This window comes from Geotrypetes seraphini, chromosome 8 (genome assembly GCF_902459505.1).
Source record: "Geotrypetes seraphini chromosome 8, aGeoSer1.1, whole genome shotgun sequence".
Lineage (NCBI taxonomy): Eukaryota > Metazoa > Chordata > Amphibia > Gymnophiona > Dermophiidae > Geotrypetes > Geotrypetes seraphini.
Genome location: NC_047091.1, coordinates 79,879,590 through 79,900,420, shown reverse-complemented (window position 1 = coordinate 79,900,420; position 20,831 = coordinate 79,879,590). Strand labels below are relative to the sequence as shown.

General features: G+C 45.2%; 1 protein-coding gene across 1 annotated transcript in view; it reads right to left on the bottom strand.

Annotated features, from left to right (window-relative positions):
- Positions 1 to 20,831, bottom strand: part of PLCB3 (phospholipase C beta 3) — a 121,793-nt gene that overhangs the window by 31,779 nt on the left and 69,183 nt on the right. Inside the window, exons 4-13 of the mRNA XM_033953599.1 lie at positions 19,995 to 20,135; positions 16,878 to 16,957; positions 12,015 to 12,068; positions 10,153 to 10,228; positions 9,640 to 9,740; positions 8,451 to 8,617; positions 8,188 to 8,334; positions 7,880 to 8,037; positions 1,369 to 1,451; positions 1,155 to 1,239 (exon numbers count right to left, since the gene is read on the bottom strand). Of these exons, the coding sequence (XP_033809490.1) occupies positions 1,155 to 1,239; positions 1,369 to 1,451; positions 7,880 to 8,037; positions 8,188 to 8,334; positions 8,451 to 8,617; positions 9,640 to 9,740; positions 10,153 to 10,228; positions 12,015 to 12,068; positions 16,878 to 16,957; positions 19,995 to 20,135 (1,092 nt within the window). The remainder of the gene's footprint in view (positions 1 to 1,154; positions 1,240 to 1,368; positions 1,452 to 7,879; positions 8,038 to 8,187; positions 8,335 to 8,450; positions 8,618 to 9,639; positions 9,741 to 10,152; positions 10,229 to 12,014; positions 12,069 to 16,877; positions 16,958 to 19,994; positions 20,136 to 20,831) is intronic.

The following is a 20,831-nucleotide window of genomic DNA, read 5'->3' as shown; positions in this document are numbered from 1 at the left end:
TGGACAGGAGGGAGGTAAAAGGAAGGGAGAAGGCCTACTGCTGGACAGGGGGAGCAGGGAAGAGGTACTGCTGGACAGGGGGGAGGTAAAACGAAGGGATAAGGGCTGCTGCTGGACAGTGGGAGGAGATGAAAGGAATGGAGAAGACCTACTGCTGGACAGGGGGAGCAGGGAAGAGATTCTGCTGGACAGGAGGGGAGGTAAAAGGAAGGGAGAAGGCCTACTGCTGGACAGGGGGAGCAGGGAAGAGGTGCTGCTTGGCAGGGGGGATGTAAAAGGAATGGAGAAGGCCTACTACTGGACAGGGGGAACAAAGAAGAGGTGCTGCTGGACAGGGGGGATGTAAAAGGAATGGAGAAGGCCTACTACTGGACAGGGGGAACAAAGAAGAGGTGCTGCTGGACAGGGGGGGGAGGTAAAAGAAAGGGAGAAGGGCTACTGCTGGACAGGGGGAGCAAGCAAGGGGTGGTGGTGAACAGCCGAGGAAAGAGAGAGACAGACAGAAAGAAAGAAAGAAAGACAGACAGTGGCCAAGGAGAAAGACAGAAAGACAACAGAGAGAAAGCGGCCAAGGAGAGAGAGAAAGAAAGACAGACACATACATCTATTCTAGCACCTGTTAATGTAACGGGCTTAAAGACTAGTATATAAATAATATCAAAAGTGTAAAAACCACTTATCTTAATAAGGTCAGGCAACTTGTTTTAGACTCATTCTGATTCTGACGAGCTCGTTTCACAATATCTTCCTCAGAGAATCAGAGAAACCATAAAGTGTCTTGAATTGCCTTTGATATTATTTATATATTATCAATGCAAGTTTGCACAGCATGATTTTTGCACAGTAATTAAGGGTGGTGGAGGATGGCCAGTGATTGAAATTGATGTCCACATTAGCTGAATGGCCAGTGGGCTAGCATGTGAAAATGGACACATGATCTGAGGCTTTCCTCCTTCCACAAGAGATAATTGACATATTTTTCCAGTCTTACATCTACAGTTTTATGATTTTGCTCTTTATATTATGAGCCAGAAAACTAAAGAGGACAATTAAGTGAGGAAGAAATTACAGTGAGGATGAAGATCAAGGTAAAATCCCAGCCATATCCCTTCTAAGCCAAGATAGACTGTCACCATCGTCCCCTAAAATCTTACTGGATATTTTTCCAGAGGGTCAATCAGTAGCGCATCTCCAAAGATGGTACGACAGTATTCCGCCATTTTAGCTTGCTGCTTTGCACTGAAAACCAAAATAGCATAAGCGAGATTAAAGAGTTTAGTTGAATTATTTAACTACTTGAACAACACTATAATAGTTCAGGCCTATCACGGCAGGAGGTGTTTTGGCAAAACAGCATAAGTAACTTACGAGTCTACATGATTCTCAAAGGAAAGGACAACTGGGAAGTGTGAAGTCTTGAAAGCACTTTCGGCAATAGCTTCAATCACCTCCTGGAGCACAAAATCAAACCATGAAGGGAAGAGAACATGCAGAATGTATAGGAAGTTAAAACAGAGGATCACACAGCATGTTATTTACCTGTAAACCGCCTAGATGCTATTGCCAATGAACAGTATATCAAATGGAAAATAAAGTTGGAAAAATAGGGGTTTAAATGGGCAGGAAAGAATCCTGACCAGTAAACCCTGCTGAACTGGCTGGCCACTGATTTTCAGAAGCAGTTAATGGAGTGGTGCCACTGAATATTACCACTAACCCACAATTCCCTAAGATTAGGAATGGTCCAGGGACACAGCCATTATTTAGCTGATTAGCAGAGATATGCAGTCTGTGAACTGGCTCAGTAAACACACAACCCCCTCCCCCACCCCCTTTTTACTAAGCCACGGTAGAGGTTTTGGCTTAGTAAAAGAGGGCCAAAGTTAGGACAACAAAAAAATTGTCTTAGCTTTATGTGCCAAGTGAACTGGGCACCAGTCTGAACATCAGCCAGTACCCAGTTAACTTCTGGGTTAGCTCTCATACCTGAAAGCACAGTTACTTACCGTAACAGGTGTTATCCAGGGACAGCAGGCAGATATTCTTGACTGATGGGTGACGGCACCGACGGAGCCCCGGTACGGACAATTTTAGAGTGATTGCACTCTAAGAACTTTAGAAAGTTCTAGCTAGGCCGCACCGCGCGTGCGCGAGTGCCTTCCCGCCCGACAGAGGCGCGCGGTCCCCAGTTAGGATAAGCCAGCTAAGAAGCCAACCCGGGGAGGTGGGAGGGACGCAAGAATATCTGCCTGCTGTCCCTGGATAACACCTGTTACGGTAAGTAACTGTGCTTTATCCCAGGACAAGCAGGCAGCATATTCTTGACTGATGGGTGACCTCCAAGCTAACAAAAAGAGGGATGGAGGGAAGGTTGGCCATTAGGAGAATAAATTTTGTAAAACAGATTGGCCGAAGTGTCCATCCCGCCTGGAGAATGCATCCAGACAATAGTGAGATGTGAAAGTATGAACTGAGGACCAAGTAGCAGCCTTGCAGATTTCCTCAATAGGAGTGGAACGGAGGAAAGCTACAGATGCTGCCATAGCTCTAATTTTGTGGCCCGTGACAGAACCCTCCAGTGTCAGGCCCGACTGAGCATAACAAAAAGAAACGCAAGCAGCAAGCCAATTGGACAGAGTGCGTTTAGATACAGGATGACCCGACTTGTTAGGATCAAAGGACAAAAACAGTTGAGGAGATGATCTGTGAGGTTTGGTGCGATCAAGATAGTAAGCCAGAGCACGTTTACAATCCAAGGTATGCAAAGCCTGTTCACCTGGATTAGAATGAGGCTTTGGGAAAAAAACAGGTAGAACGATGGATTGATTAAGGTGAAACTCAGACACAACCTTAGGAAGGAATTTTGGATGTGTACGAAGGACAACCTTATCATGGTGAAAAACAGTGAAAGGTGGATCAGCCACCAGTGCATGGAGCTCACTGACCCTCCTGGCAGAAGTGAGAGCTATCAGAAAGACCACTTTCCAAGTGAGAAATTTAAAATGCGTTGTGGCCAGAGGCTCGAAAGGAGGCTTCATTAACGCAGAAAGAACCACATTAAGATCCCATACAACAGGAGGGGCCTTAAGAGGTGGTTTTACATTGAAAAGGCCTTTCATGAACCTTGAGACTAGGGGATGAGCTGAGAGGGGTTTACCATGGATCGGCTCATGAAAAGCTGCAATGGCACTAAGGTGGACCCTTATCGAAGAGGATTTAAGACCAGAGTCAGATAAGGACAAAAGATAGTCCAATACCAATCCCACTGCTGTAGATATGGGATCATGGTGATGTAACAGGCACCAGGAAGAAAACCGAGACCACTTCTGCTGGTAACATTGAAGAGTAGACGGTTTCCTGGAGGCATCAATAATAGAACGGACAGGCTGAGAAAGGAGAGCATGAGGTGCAGTCAGCCCGAGAGATACCAAGCTGTCAGGTGCAGAGACTGTAAGTTGGGATGAAGAAGCGTTTGCTGATTCTGTGTAAGTAGTGAAGGAAACAGAGGAAGAGGTATGGGTTCCCTGGAACTGAGTTGAAGTAGAAGGGAAAACCAATGCTGTCTGGGCCACCGTGGAGCGATGAGGATCATGGTGGCTTGTTCCCTCTTGAGCTTGAATAAGGTGCGCAGCATGAGCGGAAGAGGAGGGAATGCATAAAGGAAGAGATTGGTCCAATCCAGAAGAAATGCATCGGGTTCCAGACGGTGAGGAGAGTAAAGTCTGGAGCAAAACAGGGGCAGTTGATGGTTGTGGGGAGCTGCAAAAAGATCCACCTGAGGAGTGCCCCATTGAGAGAAAATGAACTGAAGAGTCGAGGGGTCGAGAGTCCATTCGTGAGGTTGAAGAATTCTGCTGAGATTGTCTGCTAAGCAATTCTGCTCCCCTTGGATGTAGACTGCTTTCAGGAATAGGTGACGAGCAGTCGCCCAGGTCCAAATCCTTTGAGCTTCCTGACATAAAGGACGGGATCCCATCCCTCCTTGTTTGTTGATGTAATACATTGCAACTTGGTTGTCTGTGCAAATGAGAAGAACCTGAGGAAAGAGGAGATGTTGAAAAGCTTTGAGGGCGTAAAATATCGCTCTGAGTTCCAGGAAATTGATGTGGTGCTTCTTTTCCTGGGTGGTCCAAAACCCCTGAGTTTGGAACTCGTTCAAGTGAGCTCCCCATGCATAGGGGGAGGAATCTGTGGTGATGACTAGTTGATGAGGAGGTAGATGGAACAGTAGACCTCTGGATAGATTTGATGAGTTCAACCACCAAAGAAGCGACTGTCGAAGAGACGAGGTCACAGATATGTGTTGTGAACAAGGATCCGTCGCTTGTGACCACTGAGTCGCTAGGGTCCATTGAGGAGTACGCAGGTGGAGACGTGCAAAGGGGGTGACATGCACTGTGGATGCCATGTGCCCCAAAAGTACCATCATTTGATTTGCTGAAATGGAAGTTTTCTGGAATACCTGCTGACAGAGATGAAGGATGGTGTGAAGGCGGTTTGGAGGAAGAAACGCCCTCATCTGAACAGTATCCAGAATGGCTCCAATGAATTGAAGTCGCTGAGTTGGAATGAGGTGTGACTTGGGTAGATTGATCTCGAACCCCAACAGTCGAAGGAAGGAAATTGTCTGATTGGTGGCTATGTGAACGTACTGAGGAGAAAGAGCCTTGATGAGCCAGTCGTCCAGATAAGGGAAGACTTGAAAATTGTGGGAGCGGAGATATGCTGCGACCACAATCAGACATTTGGTGAATACCCTGGGAGAGGAGGCTAAGCCGAAGGGTAGCACCTTGTATTGGTAATGATGTTGGTTGACAAGAAAGCGAAGGTATTGTCTGGACATCAGATGAATTGGAATGTGAGTATACGCCTCCTTTAGATCGAGGGAACATAGCCAGTCTTCCTGAGAGAGAAGAGGGTATAGGGTGGCAAGAGATAACATCTTGAACTTCTCCTTGACCAGACATTTGTTGAGATCTCTGAGATCTAATATTGGTCTGAGATCTCCGGTTTTTTTGGGTACAAGAAAGTACCGGGAATAAAATCCCAGGCCTTGCTGGTCTAGAGGAACTGGTTCGATGGCATTGAGAAGGAGGAGGGATTGAACCTCCTGACCGAGAAGGAGGGACTGAGCCTTGTTGGAAACAGACTCTTTTGGTAGACTTAACGGTGGAGGAGTCTGAAAGTTCAGGGCATATCCGTGAGCGATGATAGCAAGTACCCACTGGTCGGAGGTAATTGCTTCCCATCGAGACAGAAAAACCTGGAGTCGACCTCCTATGGGCTGAGTTTGAAGGCATGAGGGAGGAAGACTGGCAATGTTCTCGAGAAGAGAGTCAAAAGGGCTGTGTAGACTTAGGTTGAACAGCCGGTTTTACAGCAGGCTGTTGTTGTTGACGAGCCTGTTGCTGCTGTTGATGCTGCCTGCGAGGTTGAGGAGGATGAGTCTGAGCTGGGCGAGCAGAAAACCTTCTTTGATAAGAAGGTTGTTGCCTGAATGGACGAGGAGGAGGAGGTTTCTTCTTGTTTTTCAACAAGGTGTCCCACCTAGTCTCATGCGCGGAGAGCTTTTGTGTGGCGGTATCCATGGACTCCCCAAACAGCTCATCCCCAAGACAAGGCGCATTGGCCAGTCGGTCTTGATGGTTTACATCCAGTTCTGAGACCCGTAGCCATGCCAACCTTCTCATTGCTACAGAAATAGCAGTGGCCCGTGACGTCAGTTCAAAAGTATCATAAATGGAACGGACCATAAACTTCCTTAGTTGCAAAAGACTAGAAGTACATTGCTGAAAAGCAGGAAGTTTACGGTCCGGAATGTACTTTTGAAAAGAGGTCACCTGTTGAATGAGATGCTTCAGGTAAAACGAGAAGTGGAATGCGTAATTACCTGAACGGTTGGCCAGCATGGCGTTTTGGTAAAGGCGCTTTCCAAATTTATCCATGGCCTTTCCTTCTCTGCCAGGAGGAACAGAGGCGTAAACACTGGCACCTACAGACTTCTTCAGGGTTGATTCCACCAACAAGGATTCATGGGGAAGTTGTTGCTTGTCGAATCCTGGAATTGGAATGACTTTATAAAGAGATTCCAATTTTCTTGGGGCTCCCGGGATGGTTAAGGGAGTTTCCAAGTTCTTATAGAAAGTTTCCCTCAAGATATCATGGAGGGGCAACTTTAAGAACTCCTTAGGAGGATGATCAAAGTCCAAGGCATCTAAGAATGCCTTGGACTTTTTAGAATCAGACTCCAAAGGAATTGAAAGGGTGTCTGACATTTCCCTTAAAAATTTGGTAAAGGAGGAGTGCTCTGGCTTAGTAGCAGGGTCTTGCACAGATAGATCCTCCTCTTCAGATGAATAATCTTCCTCGGTACCAAGGTGAGCATCCGAGTCATCCCACAAGTCAGGGTCCCGTACCGATTGGAGACGGCCCTGAGAAAGTGGAGTCGAGGTGCCAACATGTTTAGTCTTGCGTACCGATTTCCCCGAACGGTTGGAGACGGTACCAGGGGAGTGTAGAACGGTACGGGGCTCAGAGAACGGTACCGGTTCAGAAGTGTCCGGAGCAGAACGTCGTTTCGGCTCCGCTGATAGAATAGGCATGGACATGGATTTGTGCGGTGCCGACAAAGTCGATGTCAATAAAAGGGGTTGATCGACGGTCGGCACCGAAGGCTCACTGGGTACCGACACTGGAGGATTCGGTGTCAACAGAGCCGGGAGCAATTGTTGTAGTTGCTGTTTAAGCTGGACCTGGAGGATAGAGGCAATGCGCTCATCCAACGTAGGTCCCGATTGCACCGGTACCGGTCTTTTCTTGCTCGGTACCTTCGGTGCCGCTCGACGCTCGGGTGAAGTCGATGCCGATGACGAGGCAGTGACTTCAATGGGAGCGGAGCGTTTACGGGGCCGGCGCTCAGTCTGCAGGACTTGGCTCACTGCATGCTCGACTGGTGGCCCTAGGACAGTAGGGGAAGGCTTCTTAGCCGGCTTACCTACAGGGATCGACGTCGGCGATGTATCTGTCGGTGCCGAGACAGTCGGTGTCGATTTGGAGGAAGTTGCCGATGTCGATACTGGTGCAACTTCCATGTCGGTGCCGAACAGAATTCGTTGTTGAATTTGTCGGTTTTTTAAAGTTCTTTTTTGTAAAGAACTACAGCGGGTGCAGGTGTCAGCCCTATGGTCCGGACCCAGACACTGAAGGCACCACTTGTGCGGGTCGGAGAGAGATATAGGGCGCGCACACCGCTGACACTTTTTGAAACCCGGTGACGGGGGCATGAAGGGAAAAACCGCTGTAGCAAAATCGAAGCCGGAGGCTTCGATGGTGCCAACAGGCCCCGCCGGGGTAGTCAATAAAAAGTGAAAAAAATAAACAATTTTTTTTTTTTTTTTTACAAACGGTAAAAGAACAAGAAAGAAATAAAATGAAGAGAAAAATACGCGCGAGCGGGAAGGCAAGTGAACAGTTTAGGAAAAAACTTCCAACAGCCGTTGGAAACACGCGTCTTCTTAGCTCCGCGGAATTAAGAAAACTGGGGACCGCGCGCCTCTGTCGGGCGGGAAGGCACTCGCGCACGCGCGGTGCGGCCTAGCTAGAACTTTCTAAAGTTCTTAGAGTGCAATCACTCTAAAATTGTCCGTACCGGGGCTCCGTCGGTGCCGTCACCCATCAGTCAAGAATATGCTGCCTGCTTGTCCTGGGATAATATTCAATTCCAGGAGGCATGCATACCCCAGCATTAAATATGTAGAGCTTACAAGCCAAATATTACCCCCAGAGAAAACAGATCAAGCACAATTAAACATGGACGAGGCGTACACAAGAATAAAACCCATTATAGGGAATAAATAACCTGTTAAGGCTCAAGATCTACCTTGAAGGGAATTTCAGTTGTCATGGTAAATCCATGTGTGATGAAAGGTTCTTCATCCTGAGGTCGCCCCTTCCAGCAGTCCAACTCAATGCAGCGGCATCCTGTGAGCAGCACCTGGCGATACATCTCTACTGAGGAATTCCCAGTAAGTTGGCCAGCTGTAATGCAGCAAGAGAGAGAAAAGAAAGGATGTAAGAGAGGAATATGGGATGAAATAACTGTCAGACCTGCATCTGCACACTGAAATAATTATGTGAGCTAGGCAGGATTGCATATGCATTTAAGAGTTGGTAGTAAGAGGCAAGTACCTGTGAGGTAGGTGTTGTGGGAGGAGTTGATAAAATAGTTGCTCAGGGGCTGTGTCATATCATTGCAGAGATCCAGTTTCTCCAATGGCACAATGCTGTTCTCTTCTCCTCCAAGAAAACGACTAAAACCTTCCATTGACATTTGATCTAGAAATAAACAGTGGCCATTAGGTATATTTGTACCTCTACAGCCCCCCCCCCCCCCTCCTCTCTCTTCCTTTCACCCTCCCCTGTCCTGTGAGAGTTGAGATGCCCCCACTTACCTCGCTCCAGGAATTGCTTGTTGGATTCATACTTTTCAATCAGCTGCTGTACCTGGTCCTTCTTCAAAGGAGGGTAGAGGATCTCATTGAGCCGGGGATCCCGCTGTTTTTGGTTTAAGAAGTCCATCAGTTGTTCTAGTGTAAGGTAGGGCTTCCCTTTAGCTCCCCTGCAGAGAGACAGACAGCCGTTTGTTTTTACTGTGCCCCTGCCACATTCCAGCAGCTAGGGTACCACTCTCAACAGCTTTCGCAAGCTAAATACTCACTGCACTTTCAGACAATAAATGTGAGCTTTAATTCTGATATTTAGGAATTTTACTCATTTCTAATGTAGGGAGCTTATATTCTTTAAATGTTAAATAGCCAACAGTTAGATGTAAGCACTTACACCAGGCCTTTGCATAAGAGTTCACATCTAAGACTAAGGGCTCCTTTTACTAAGCTGCGATAGCGTTTTTAGCGCGCGCAGAATTGCTGCGCGCGCTAAACCCGCACTGCGCAGCAAGAACTAATGCCAGCTCAATGCTGGCGTTAGCGTCTAGCATGCGTGGCAATTCTGCGCGCGCTAAAAACGCTATTGCAGTTTAGTAAAAGGAGCCCTAAGTATGAAACTGAAAAGTTACATTAGTATTCTATAATGGAAGTTTCAGTGGAAACTGTTGTTATAGAATTTGCACTCAGCGTGCGACATCTGGACCTAAATTTTGGCGCTATTTATTGCATTACTCCATTGTGACTGCCAACTGAGATGCTAATTAAACCTTTGGTGCCCCAAATTGGGGGCAGGGGAGAAATGGAAGTTTTACAATGGAACACTGAGGATAAGACTAGTGGGTGTAATTTCAGGGCAAGGGATTATAAGAGATTTATTTATTTAAGGTATTTATTTATCACCTATCAAAATTATCTAAGTGGTTTACAGTTAGGTACTCAAGCATTACCCTTTTCTGTCTTGGTGGGTTCACAATCTAAGAGGTAAGACCTTTTACCCAAATCTAATTCAATTTTGTGAATCTTCCTCCCTGTAAAGTTTGAGGATGGGAAGGAGCATCTTCTGTGTTGTTTTAACATTGTATCACTCTAGGGAGGTTCAGGTAGAGCTAGTTTAATTGCTTTTCAGCTTTGATCACTACACAAGTTTGTTTGGAAGGAAAAAAAGTGAGTTTTAAAAGAGGAAGAGGAAACATACAGCTCCAGCAGGATCTTATCAATATCAGGTCTTAGGCAGAGCTTGTTCAGGAAGCGCTGAAATATCTCCAGGGTCAGTTCCTCTGGCTTAATTGCTTCACCCTAAAAAAAAGTTTTTAAAATACAGCACAGTGTGTTGAGTTCTGTCAATTGAAGGAGTTTTAACTTTGTCCAGTCCTGCGCTAATGAAGCAAAGTTTTTTATTTTCCATTTTTTTTCAGAGAGGTTTTTTATATGGTTACAAAGATTACTCACGGTGCTCAGAAAAGAGGAGTTCAGTAACTCAATATTAAAAGTTACATTGAGTGTTGGTAATAAAAGCTGGCTGGAAGCTGGGTCCACTGCATTAACAGCTTCCTGTTATCACCAAAATGTTTAACTAATTAAAAAAAAAAATAGCTCTTTGTTCTGTATTCCACCTGGCTGTCTTGCTCTGCAGTCTTTTATTCCTCTCTCTTACACACATTCTGCAAATTACACTTGTCCCCCATAGAAGAGGAAAATAGCAGCGTACCCGATTAAAATTGAGACCACAGGATTCCAAGGCAGTCTCTACTCTCTTCTTATCAGCAGAAAACATCTTGAGAATGCTAGAGGGAGAGTCATAAAGAGAGAAAACAGGACACAAACTCACCATAGCTCACAGAACAACCACTTTATGCCTCAGATACCCACCCCAGGGAGGGAGGTCCAAACCCCCTCAAGTACTCTCTACTCCAGACTACATGGCTGAAGTTGCTTATGTTCTACATTCCAAGTCCCCTCCCCAATTGCAACTGCCTCCAGGGCCAATGCAACATAGTAGGCCTGGGAAGCCTATGTTTCAGGCTCCAAAGCCTGCCATAACCATCGCTCTAGAACCACTTGTATTGGCCTTGTCCACAGATACGCTTTGGCTCTTCTGCATTAAGCAACACATTACAGGAAAGGTCTCTGGAAGACATGTGGCTGTGGAGGTAAGATGATTGCAGTTGCTGTGACAGTTGCAGTGGCTCATGGGAGGAGGAAGTAGTGATGAAAGCAGCAGCAATTCATGGGAGGTGAAAGTAGTGATGGCGGCAGCAGCAGCAGTGGTTCATGGGAGGAGGGAGTGGTGGTGGTGGCAGCAGCAGTGGTTCATGGGAGGAGGGAGTGGTGGTGGCGGCGGCAGCATCGGTTCATGGTTGGAGGGAGTAGATGTGGCAGCAACGGTGGTTCATGGGAGGAGGGAGTAGTGGTGGCAGCAGCAGCGGTTCATAAGAGGAGGGAGTAGTGGTGGCGGCAGCAGCGTTTATGGGAGAGGTAGTGGTGGCGGCAGCAGCAGTTCATGGGAGGAGGGAGTAATGGCGGCAGCAAAAGCAGCAGTGGTTCATGGGAGAAGGGAGTAGTGCTGGCAGCAGCAGCGGTTCATGGGAGGGAGTAGTGGCGGCAGCAGCAGCAGTTAATGGGAGGAGGGAGTAGTGGCGACAGCAGAAGCAGCAGTGATTCATGGGAGAAGGGAGTAGTGCTGGCAGCAGCAGCAGCGGTTCATGGGAGGAAGGAGTAGTGGCGGCGGCAGCAGCGGTTCATGGGAGGAGGAAAAAGTGATGGCGGCATCAATGGTTCATTGGAGGAGGGAGTAGTGGTGTGGCTGCGGCGGCAGCAGCAGCGGTTCATGGGAGGAGGGAATAGTATTGGTGGCAGCATCAGCAACAGTGGTTCATGGAAGGAGGGAGTAGTTGTAACGGTGGTTCATTGGAGGATGGCGTAGTAGTGGCAGCAGTTCATGGGAGGAGGGATTAGTGGTTGGACAGTAGCGGTTCATGGGAGGGAGTAGTGGTGGCAGCAGCAGAGGTTCATGGGAGAAGGGAGTAGTGCTGGCAGCAGAAGCAGCAGTGGTTCATGGGAGAAGGGAGTAGTGCTGGCAGCAGCAGCAGTACATGGGAGGAAGGAATAGTGGCAGCGGCAGCAGCAGTTCATGGGAGGAGGAAAAAGTGATAGCGGCAGCAACAGTTCATGGGAGGAGGGAGTAGTGGTGGTGGCTGCGGCAGCGGCAGCAGTGGTTCATGGGAGGGGGAATAGTACAGGTGGCAGCATCAGCAACAGTGGTTCATGGAAGGAGGGAGTAGTTTTAACGGTGGTTCATTGGAGGATGGCGTAGTGGTGGCAGCAATTCATGGGAGGAGGGAGTAGTGGTGGCGGCTATAGCAGTTCATGGGAGGAGGGAATAGTGATGGCGGCGGCAGCAGCAGCAGCAGCGGTTTGTGGGAGGAGGAAATAGTAGTGGTGGCAGAAGCAGCAGCTCAAAGGGACAATGATTTCAGTTTGACCATGAGTGGCTGAAAGTCCGGCACTACCCCTGCCTGTCCCCTAGAGAGCCAAAGTAACACATGGCACACATTCAGTGCAATTACTCACTTTTTCACTGGGATCCTCCCATCCTGGTTGACTTGCAGGATTATTTTCATGTATCTGGTAAGAGAGAGGAAGGAGACATACGAGGTCATAAAAGGACTGCAATATCAGGGAGAGGGAGAAACTCATTTTCCTGTTGCATGCAATTCAACACAAGGCAGTTCTGGTTTGGCAAGGCTGAGCTTGCAGAGCCCAGGTGGAGATGCCTGTCTCAGAATTTCAAGCAGAAGATAAGCAAAAATAGCAAAAAGATATTGGATAATAATACTGTATGTAAGTATTTTTTTAATAGATGCCTGATATGCCAGTAACTCAGTTTTATCCCCAACCATAGTTCATCACAGTTCTTTATTTGGTACCGTGCCTATAAAGTTGCTTGTTTAAGCAGGGTACAATATAAAAGAACATGGAACACAAAGGGAAAATGCTTGAGTACCCGAACGTAAACCGCTTAGGCTATAAACGGTATATACATACTAAAATAATAATAGTTAAGTTCTATGAGTTTGTTTAAAGCTTATTTAGACTAAGTTCCTATTCTAACTGTAAAAGATTTTTCAGAAGGATTTTATGCCGATAAGATTGTTTTGTGAGCCCGATATATATCTGAGGCTTTTCTTTCTGTTACTACTGCCTTTGTAGGTTGATTACACTAAAAACCGATCTGGTACATACTGAATATCAGAAATATCACTTCACATCTCACTATATTGGTATGTATATAATAATCTTTAAACACCCTTGGAAAATTTACTCCTGAAGCAAGCAAGCATACTTTTTAGTACTAATAAGGTGGTTAAAGAGGAGAATTTCTAGTGCCTGCTGGATTCAGGATCCACAGGCTTAAAGTTAACCTAACAAGACCAAAGTCCTCTAGATCAGCAAACCCACCGTTTCCCATCTTTTCCTGTCACTGAGGAGGAGGGAATTGGCTTTGCCAATTAAGATTCCAAGTACAGAGTCTGGGAGTTTTGGACAACTCTCTTACATTGGATTGGCAAACTGCAACCATAGTGAAAAAGGAAAATTCTCAGCCAGCTGGTCACTCAAAAAAGCAGGTCCCAGCAAATGCACAATTCTAAGAATGTAACTCTACAAAGAAGGAGGCCAACATTTAAGCACCAAAATGCACATACCGGAACAGAACGCAGGCACATATGTGAATTTCTGCCTGTATGTGCCTGCGTTCTGCTCCGGAGGCGGATAGGGAGCCAGTGAAGTGGCTTGAGGAGAGGGGTAATGCGAGTGTAGCAAGGTTGGCAGAAGATAAGTCGTGCAACAGAGTTTTGCACAGATTGCATTGGGGGAGATGCAGTTCAGCGGGAGGCCTGTTAGAAAAACATTTACCTATGTCAAGTATTTGGGATGTCTTATGCATGAAAGTCCGTCCATTTGTATATTCTACTTATACATATAAATTTATCCTTAAGAGTCGACAATTCTAAAACCAGGCACTTCCATTTAGGTGTCCAACGCCACAAGGTAGGAGTCAATTATAATGGAACATAGGTACCTAGTTTCCACTGTAAATACTAGTGTAACCTAGAATCAGCACGCCTAACATTTAGGCAAGTTTCAAATTTATTTAATTCTTGATATACTGCCAAATCATCAAGCTTTCTAAATGGTGTACAAAATTATAAATTCAGGAAATCAGGAAAGGAACTCCATTAACTGATAGAAAAGAGAGATGGCTTTGGAGCTGGCATAACAGTAGTCACCTATATTAGAGAAAGACACGGTGGTTTGTTACCCGCGGCTAGCTGCAGATAACCCGCCGAAACAATGACAAAGAAAAAAGGTCACCGCGAGTACAGGGACAAGGCCATTCACTACCCCGTGGAGTGGTGAATGGTCTTGTCTCCGCAGTTGAATGAGCATGAATGAACGATGAACGAGCGTGCGGTCCAGCAGCCCCCTCTCTCCTGCCAGCCGTGCATCTCCCTCACTCCCTTTCCCTTACCTTCTCTTTGTGGCGGTTTCTATAAGGCTCTCCGTTGTATTGCAGCCAGAGCCTTGAAGTCGCGTCGCATGTAGCTGCTGGAAAAGTCTCCTCTGATGCAACTTCCTGTTTCCGGTTGCATCGGAGGAGACTTTCCCAGCAGCCAACGTAACACGACTTCAAGGCTCCGGCTGCAATACAGTGGATAGCCTTATAGAAATCGCCACAAAAAGAAGGTAAGGGAAAGAGAGGGAGGGAACTGCTGGACCGAGCGAAGGGTGCTGGGGGTGGGGGGATAGAGAGGAGAAGACCCTGAAGCAGCCTGAAGGGAAATGGGGAAGATAGAGTAGAGAGAAGACAGAGATGCCAGACTATGGGGGGAGCAGAGGGAAGAAGATAGGTGCCAGACCAACTGGGGGAGGGGGGTTGAAGGGAGAGGCATAGTAACAGAGCAAATGGAAGACGATGAGAGAGACAGACAGTGGATGGAAGGCATTGAATGAGAAGATGAGGAAAGCAGAAACCAGAGAACAAAGGTAGAAAAAAAAAATTTATATTTATTTCCTTTTTCTTTTTTTTGCTTTAGGATAAAGTAATATATTAATTGTGTTGATAAAAGTTTATAAACGAAGCCCTGCCAGCTCAACATCTCTTTCTCTAGTTCAGCAGCCAGAACTTTGATTTATAAGGAAGGAATAAGCTAAATATTGCAGTACTGAGGCTTGTATGGATGCTGTGTGGACGGCGCGATGAAAGGATGGCGGGGACGTGGATGGGGTGGGGACAGGGCGGTGAAGGGGATGGTGGTCCGAGGACAGGGCAGTGATGGGGACAGAATTTTTCTCCTTGTCATTCTCTAACCTATATACAGCAGGAGTGTGCAGTGGCATAGTGAGAGTGGGAGGCACCTGGGGAAGTGGCGCACTTGTCCCCCCACTACATGCATGTGCTCCTTCCCTTTCCCATACTTCTTTAACTTCCCCAGTGTGAGCAGCATCGCCAACTTGCTGTCCATGCCAGCCTCGGCTTTCCCTCTGATGTTATTTCCTGGTCTGGCGATGAGCTAAAGGTACGGAGGGGGGGGAAGGGAAGGAGCAACCCAGCGGGGAGAAGAGAGAAGGAGCAGGGGTGCCAGTGCCCCCCATCAAGACTGCGCCCAGGGCAGTCTGCAACCCACCCCCTCTCCCCCCTTACTTCACTACTGGGGGGCATGCAAAACTTTCAGTATGTCCTTGTGTACATCTCCCTTGTAAATACACACTATGTAAGTTTCACAGGTATTACTTTCGTTCTGGGATTTCCTTGCACAGGACTTGTCATGTAAGAAGATCATTCTTATCTATTTATGGAACCTATACATCTTGAGAATTTTTTGTCTAATAAGGAGGTTATGACAACGTAGTTGTTTTAGTTTTAAGGTTTGAAGAGGGATATAATAAAATTATATTAGTGTTGAAATATTCCTAGTAGTTTTCCTTTGTTTAATTTTCTTTATGCTCATGTCATTCTATTTCCCCTAGAAGTGGGCTGGACACAATTTATTTATTTAAAAAATTTCTATACCATTTATAACTAAATGGTTTACAGAATTACATACATAATTTAAACTATATATACAATATGTAATAACTTATTTTTTTATTTCTTATTATGGATATTACTTCGTGTATTCTTGTAATTTACAATTGTTGTAATATTTAGAAATTAATAATAAAAAAAAAGTTTCACAGGTATTAGAATATCCTAAGATGCTTGCTGTCACTTATGCATATTCTGCTTGGGTATTCTGAAAATGTCCTTGCATAATGTGCCTGGAAATATAGATGGCTAGATTATAGAACTGCCCTTATAGTGTCGCTTTGTTGTGGACAATGATCACCTGGGACCTTCCCCATCCCAACGGATAAAAAGCTGGATGCCAGAAAAACGGTTATAGAGATAAAAGAGAAACCACAGAATTGCATTGAATATAGAGGTGTCAGTCCAAAGCAATTATTTGGTGAATTTTGTGGAGAAAGGGAAGATCCTCAAGTATTGAGAAATGAGGTTCAAGTCCAAGAAAATGTGGCAGAGAAATACAAGAGATCTTCACAAAGTTTCCACACTTTTATTTTTTAAAACACCGTTAAATATCTCAAAAGCAAATTATATCACTTTTCCACATAATCGCCTTTTTTGTGATACATTTTTCCCTGAATCCTACTAACACGCCCTCTTAGCACTTCTCCCACTCCAACCATTTCCTGCAAAACTATGAGTGTAGAAACGTTCGTATTTCCCATCGTTCTGATACCACAAGCTTGATAAAAAAAAAAAAAAAAAAGAAGTGTGCCTAGATAAGTTGCCTATACATGTTACATCTTAACAACTCCGGAAGGAAGCTCTCTGTGGCACAATGCAAGTACTGCAATGAGCATTAGCAGTAAATTTGAAAGACTGAGATCAAACTCCATATACCCTAGCTTAGGAATGAGGTTAATTCCTGTCATGGTTTGTGCAAAGCTAACCCACTTGTAGAAACTGCACCCCTTCACTGAATAATTTGAAACATCTAGATTAGACAATTTCAATTATTCCCAAGACATTTCATTGAAAACGTATCCAATTATGTATGGGTTATAGTGTTGGTTAGCAGATCTGTTCAAGTTATGCTAACCCTAGCTTTGGCCACTTTGTAGAGATGATAGGGTTTTGATTTCAAGGAGCCTCTGGCATATAATACTTATGTCAATATAAAACTATTGTATTTTTTTTTTTTATTTACTTCTTTTCAATGTTTTTCTTGGTATGATTCAACAATTTTTTTTTAAAGTTAATTTTGTACTGATTCCTGAAGCTCCTTCTCTAAACCACCACATTCTGCTGAACAGAGGCATGACCAGGGTAGAGGAAGTTGGGAGAGAGAGGGCACAACAGTGACTTACGCTTTCTCCAGGAAGGTATTCCGGGAGGCATTATGTGCTAGAATGTCAGTAGCTAGTTTAAAGAGCTCTTCAGTCCATATCTGTTAAAAAAAAATAAAATAGAATATATATATATATATATATAAAATATAGAATGATTCTGAAAAACCAGCACGTGAAAGGGAGATATTCAATGATAGCAAGACACATAGCACAGACTAAATGCCATTGGGAATGAGAGAAAAAGAGCCACGATATGTACATTTCCTATTTATATATTAATCACCTTTATGAAGAAATTCAATAAAGGCGGTATACAACAGATATAGCTAGGCATAGGCAACTTACATTAGAGTCACAAAGAAGAAAAGGATAAGACCATGGGCAAAATTGGTGCTCCAGGCAAACAAGTCTTACTGAAATGAAGCCAACATCACCTAGTTGTAGACAGTATATACATTTTGAAATAATAATGTTTTGGCACTGTATCTGATCACAATGTTTGTTTATGGCCAATCAGGGACTTCCTTAGATTCCTCCCTAAGGAAGTCCCTGATTGGCTGAGGTGCCCTAGGCCCTTTCCAAGGGAGGAGCCCGAGGCGCCTCAGTCAATCAGGGCCTTAGGACCCTCCCTGTGCATCAGATGATGCACCAGGGCATGGCCTAAGTCCGGTGTTGTGAAGGTGCCCGGCAGAGAAGCAAGAGTAGGAGGACTTTGCATTTCCTCCTGCTCCCGAAGATATCACGGAGGCCTAAGGAGCAGGAGAGACCGGGCATCCCTCCTGCTCCTAACGATTTTTCAAGGTACAGGGAGTGGGGTGGGTCTGGCCAGCCCAACCAAGGGTGGGCCTGTCGGGGTGCGTTGGGTTGGTCCGGGGTGAGTGGGTGGGCCATGACATGCCGGTGGCAGGAGGGAGGCCTACGGAGCAGGAGGAACTGAGCACCCCTCCTGCTCCTAACTTTTATGTACGGGAGAGTAGTAGGCCAGTAGGGCGGGCCGGTGGGTGGGCAATTTTGGACTCTCCTGCTCTCTGCCGCCCTTCCCCGCAGTGCAGCCCCACTTTAAAACCACGGGCTCGCACTGCGGGGAAGAGTGGCAGAGAGCAGGAGAGTCGGGGGAGCCAGAGAGAGAAGAGTTGGGGCAGAGCAGTTTTTTACACAAGCGACTGGTCCTCACCAAGTCTCTTGTTCTTGATCGGCCAGACAGTCGGTGTTTAGGGGAAAAAGTTTAGTGAATTGCTGCCCTCCCAAATTTGCATGCCATTTCCCTCATTTGCATGCACGGATCGGGATGGGATTGCTAACACGTTAATGAATCGGGTCGGAGGGAAACTGGGTCGCAAAGGGGTCGCATGATCGGTTTGCTTAGTGAATCAAGCCCCAAGTTGTTAAAACACAAAGTTGTTAAAACGCATGCGGATTGTGAAAAATTGCAGGCGGACCTTAGGAAATTGGAAGACTGGGCGTCCAAATGGCAGATGAAATTTAATGTGGACAAATGAAAAGTGATGCACATTGGGAAGAATAATCTGAATCACAGTTACCGGATGCTAGGGTCCACCTTGGGGATTAGCGCCTAAGAAAAGGATCTGGTGGTCATCGTAGACAATACGATGAAATCTTCTGCCTAATGTGCGGCGGTGGAAATAGGATGCTAGGAATTATTAAAAAAAGGGATAGTTAACAAGACTAAGAATTTTATAATGCCCTTGTATCGCTCCAGGGTGCGACCTCATCTGGAGTATTGTGTTCAATTCTGGTCTCTTTATCTCAAGAAAGATATAGTGACGCTAGAAAAGGTTCAAAGAAGAGCGACCAAGATGATAAAGGGAATGGAACTCCACTCGTATGAGGAAAGACTAAAATGGTTAGGGCTCTTCAGCTTGGAAAAGAGACAACTGAGGGGAGATATGATTGAAGTCTACAAAATCCTGAGTGAAGTAGAATGGGTACAAGTAGATCAATTTTTTACTACATCAAGATTTACAAAGACTAGGGGACACTCGAAGTTAGAATAATACTTTTTCAACCAATAGGAGGAAATATTTTTTCACTCAGAGAATAATTAAGCTCTGGAACGCGTTGCCAGAGGATTTGGTAAGAGCGGATAGTGTAGCTGGTTTTAAGAAAGGTTTGGACAAGTTCCTGGAGGAAAAGTCCATAGTTTGTTATTGAGAAAGACATGGGGGAAGCCACTGCTTGCCCTGTATCGGTAGCATGGAATATTGCTACACCTTGGGTTTTGGCCAGGTACTAGTGACCTGGATTGGCCACCATGAGAAAAGGCTACTGGGCTTGATGAACCATTGGTCTGACCCAGTAAGGCTATTCTTATGTTCTTATCCTTTACTTCTTTGTGATTCTCGTCTTTGAATGTTGCATCCCTCTTCTTTCAAGCAGCTTACATTATAGTAACAGTATTCCTATAACAAAATGACAAAATAGAATTAGAATTTTATAGAATTCATTCTTCCATTACTAAGCATGACTCACGTTCCACCCAAAAGCAGTTCCACAGGGAGAATAAGACCAGGCCCCCAAGTACAAAGCAAAAGTAGTATCATGCAAACTGTTTGGCAACAAGCTTTCAGGCTTCTTCTCCCCCAAAACACACATTGTCATTCTGGTTGGCTTCTGTTGCTTTAACTCAGCACAAGCAAGAGCAAAAGTGGAAATGTCCAATCAGAATGGTGCACAAAAAGTGTCTTTCAACTCATCTGATAAATCCAAATGTCTTTATTCATCCAAAATAACTCATTCATCCAAAGTAACTCAATGATTGCAAGGTCGTGTTGGTTTGTAGCATCACAAGATTCGGAGCAACGGTTTGATCGTTGTGTTTTAGAGCATATTTTTACCAATTGATACCCAAAGACTCCTAAGACTCCTGATGCAGGCCGGGTGGCCGAAACATGATCATGTCGAGTCATTGAGTTACTTTGGATGAATGAGTTATTTTGGATGAATAAAGACATTTGGATTTATCAGATGAGTTGAAAGACACTTTTTGTGCACCATTCTGATTGGACATTTCCACTTTTGCTCTTGCTTGTTTGATTTTTGTGGATTTGTTTCCCCTATTTTAGTGTGCCTGCTTTAACCCAGCAAAGCACATTGCATTTGGAGCTCCCAGCTCACCTTGGCCGTGTCCTCCTGTACAGCCATGAAATTCAAGAAGTTGATGTTTACCAAGTCTGCCCCATACACAACCGTCACCAGTTTGTCCTCTGGCCGGGTCTCTGAACTGCCGAACCCTAGCACCTCCCTGATCTTCGGGTCCTGTAGAGAGAGAGAGAGAGAGAGATAAGGGCATACATTTTAGATGCTTATTGGGAGTCACAGGTCAAGGCCAGGGTATTAAGCAACTACTGTATATACTCAAATATAAACCCAGATTTTTGGGCTTAAAAAAAAAAGGCCCAAAACGTTTTTGTTTATTAAAAACTTTCTATACCGCATAACAGTCTAAAAAAGGATCCGAGCGGTGTACAATATAATACATATTCAACAAGAAAGGAGCTCCATTTAAAAATAGGTTTATATTCGAGTCTTAGTATTACTACCACTTATTTTTGTAGTATTGTTAGATGTACACGTCTCTGTACATTAAACATGTAAGAGGCAATCCCCGCTCAATAGAGCTTACTATCTAATTAAAACAGATAAACAAGAAAAATAAGGGTTAGGGAATTTCTCAAAGAGGGAATGATAAAATAGGCATAGACTCATTGCAGGCTTCTCTCTAGGCCTACCTTAAACACTGATGGTCTAGTGGTAAGCCAGGGCAAGAGCAACCCTCTTATGCTCCTGCTCTGTGCAATCTCACTACTTAAAATGCTTGATGCAAGGCCCCATAGTAACCTCATGAGACTGCCACGAGTTTGGCTTATATTCAAATCAACCTTTCTTCACCCTTTTTTGGAGAAAAAGATTACCTTGGTTTATATTTAGATGAGTTTATATTCAAGTATATAT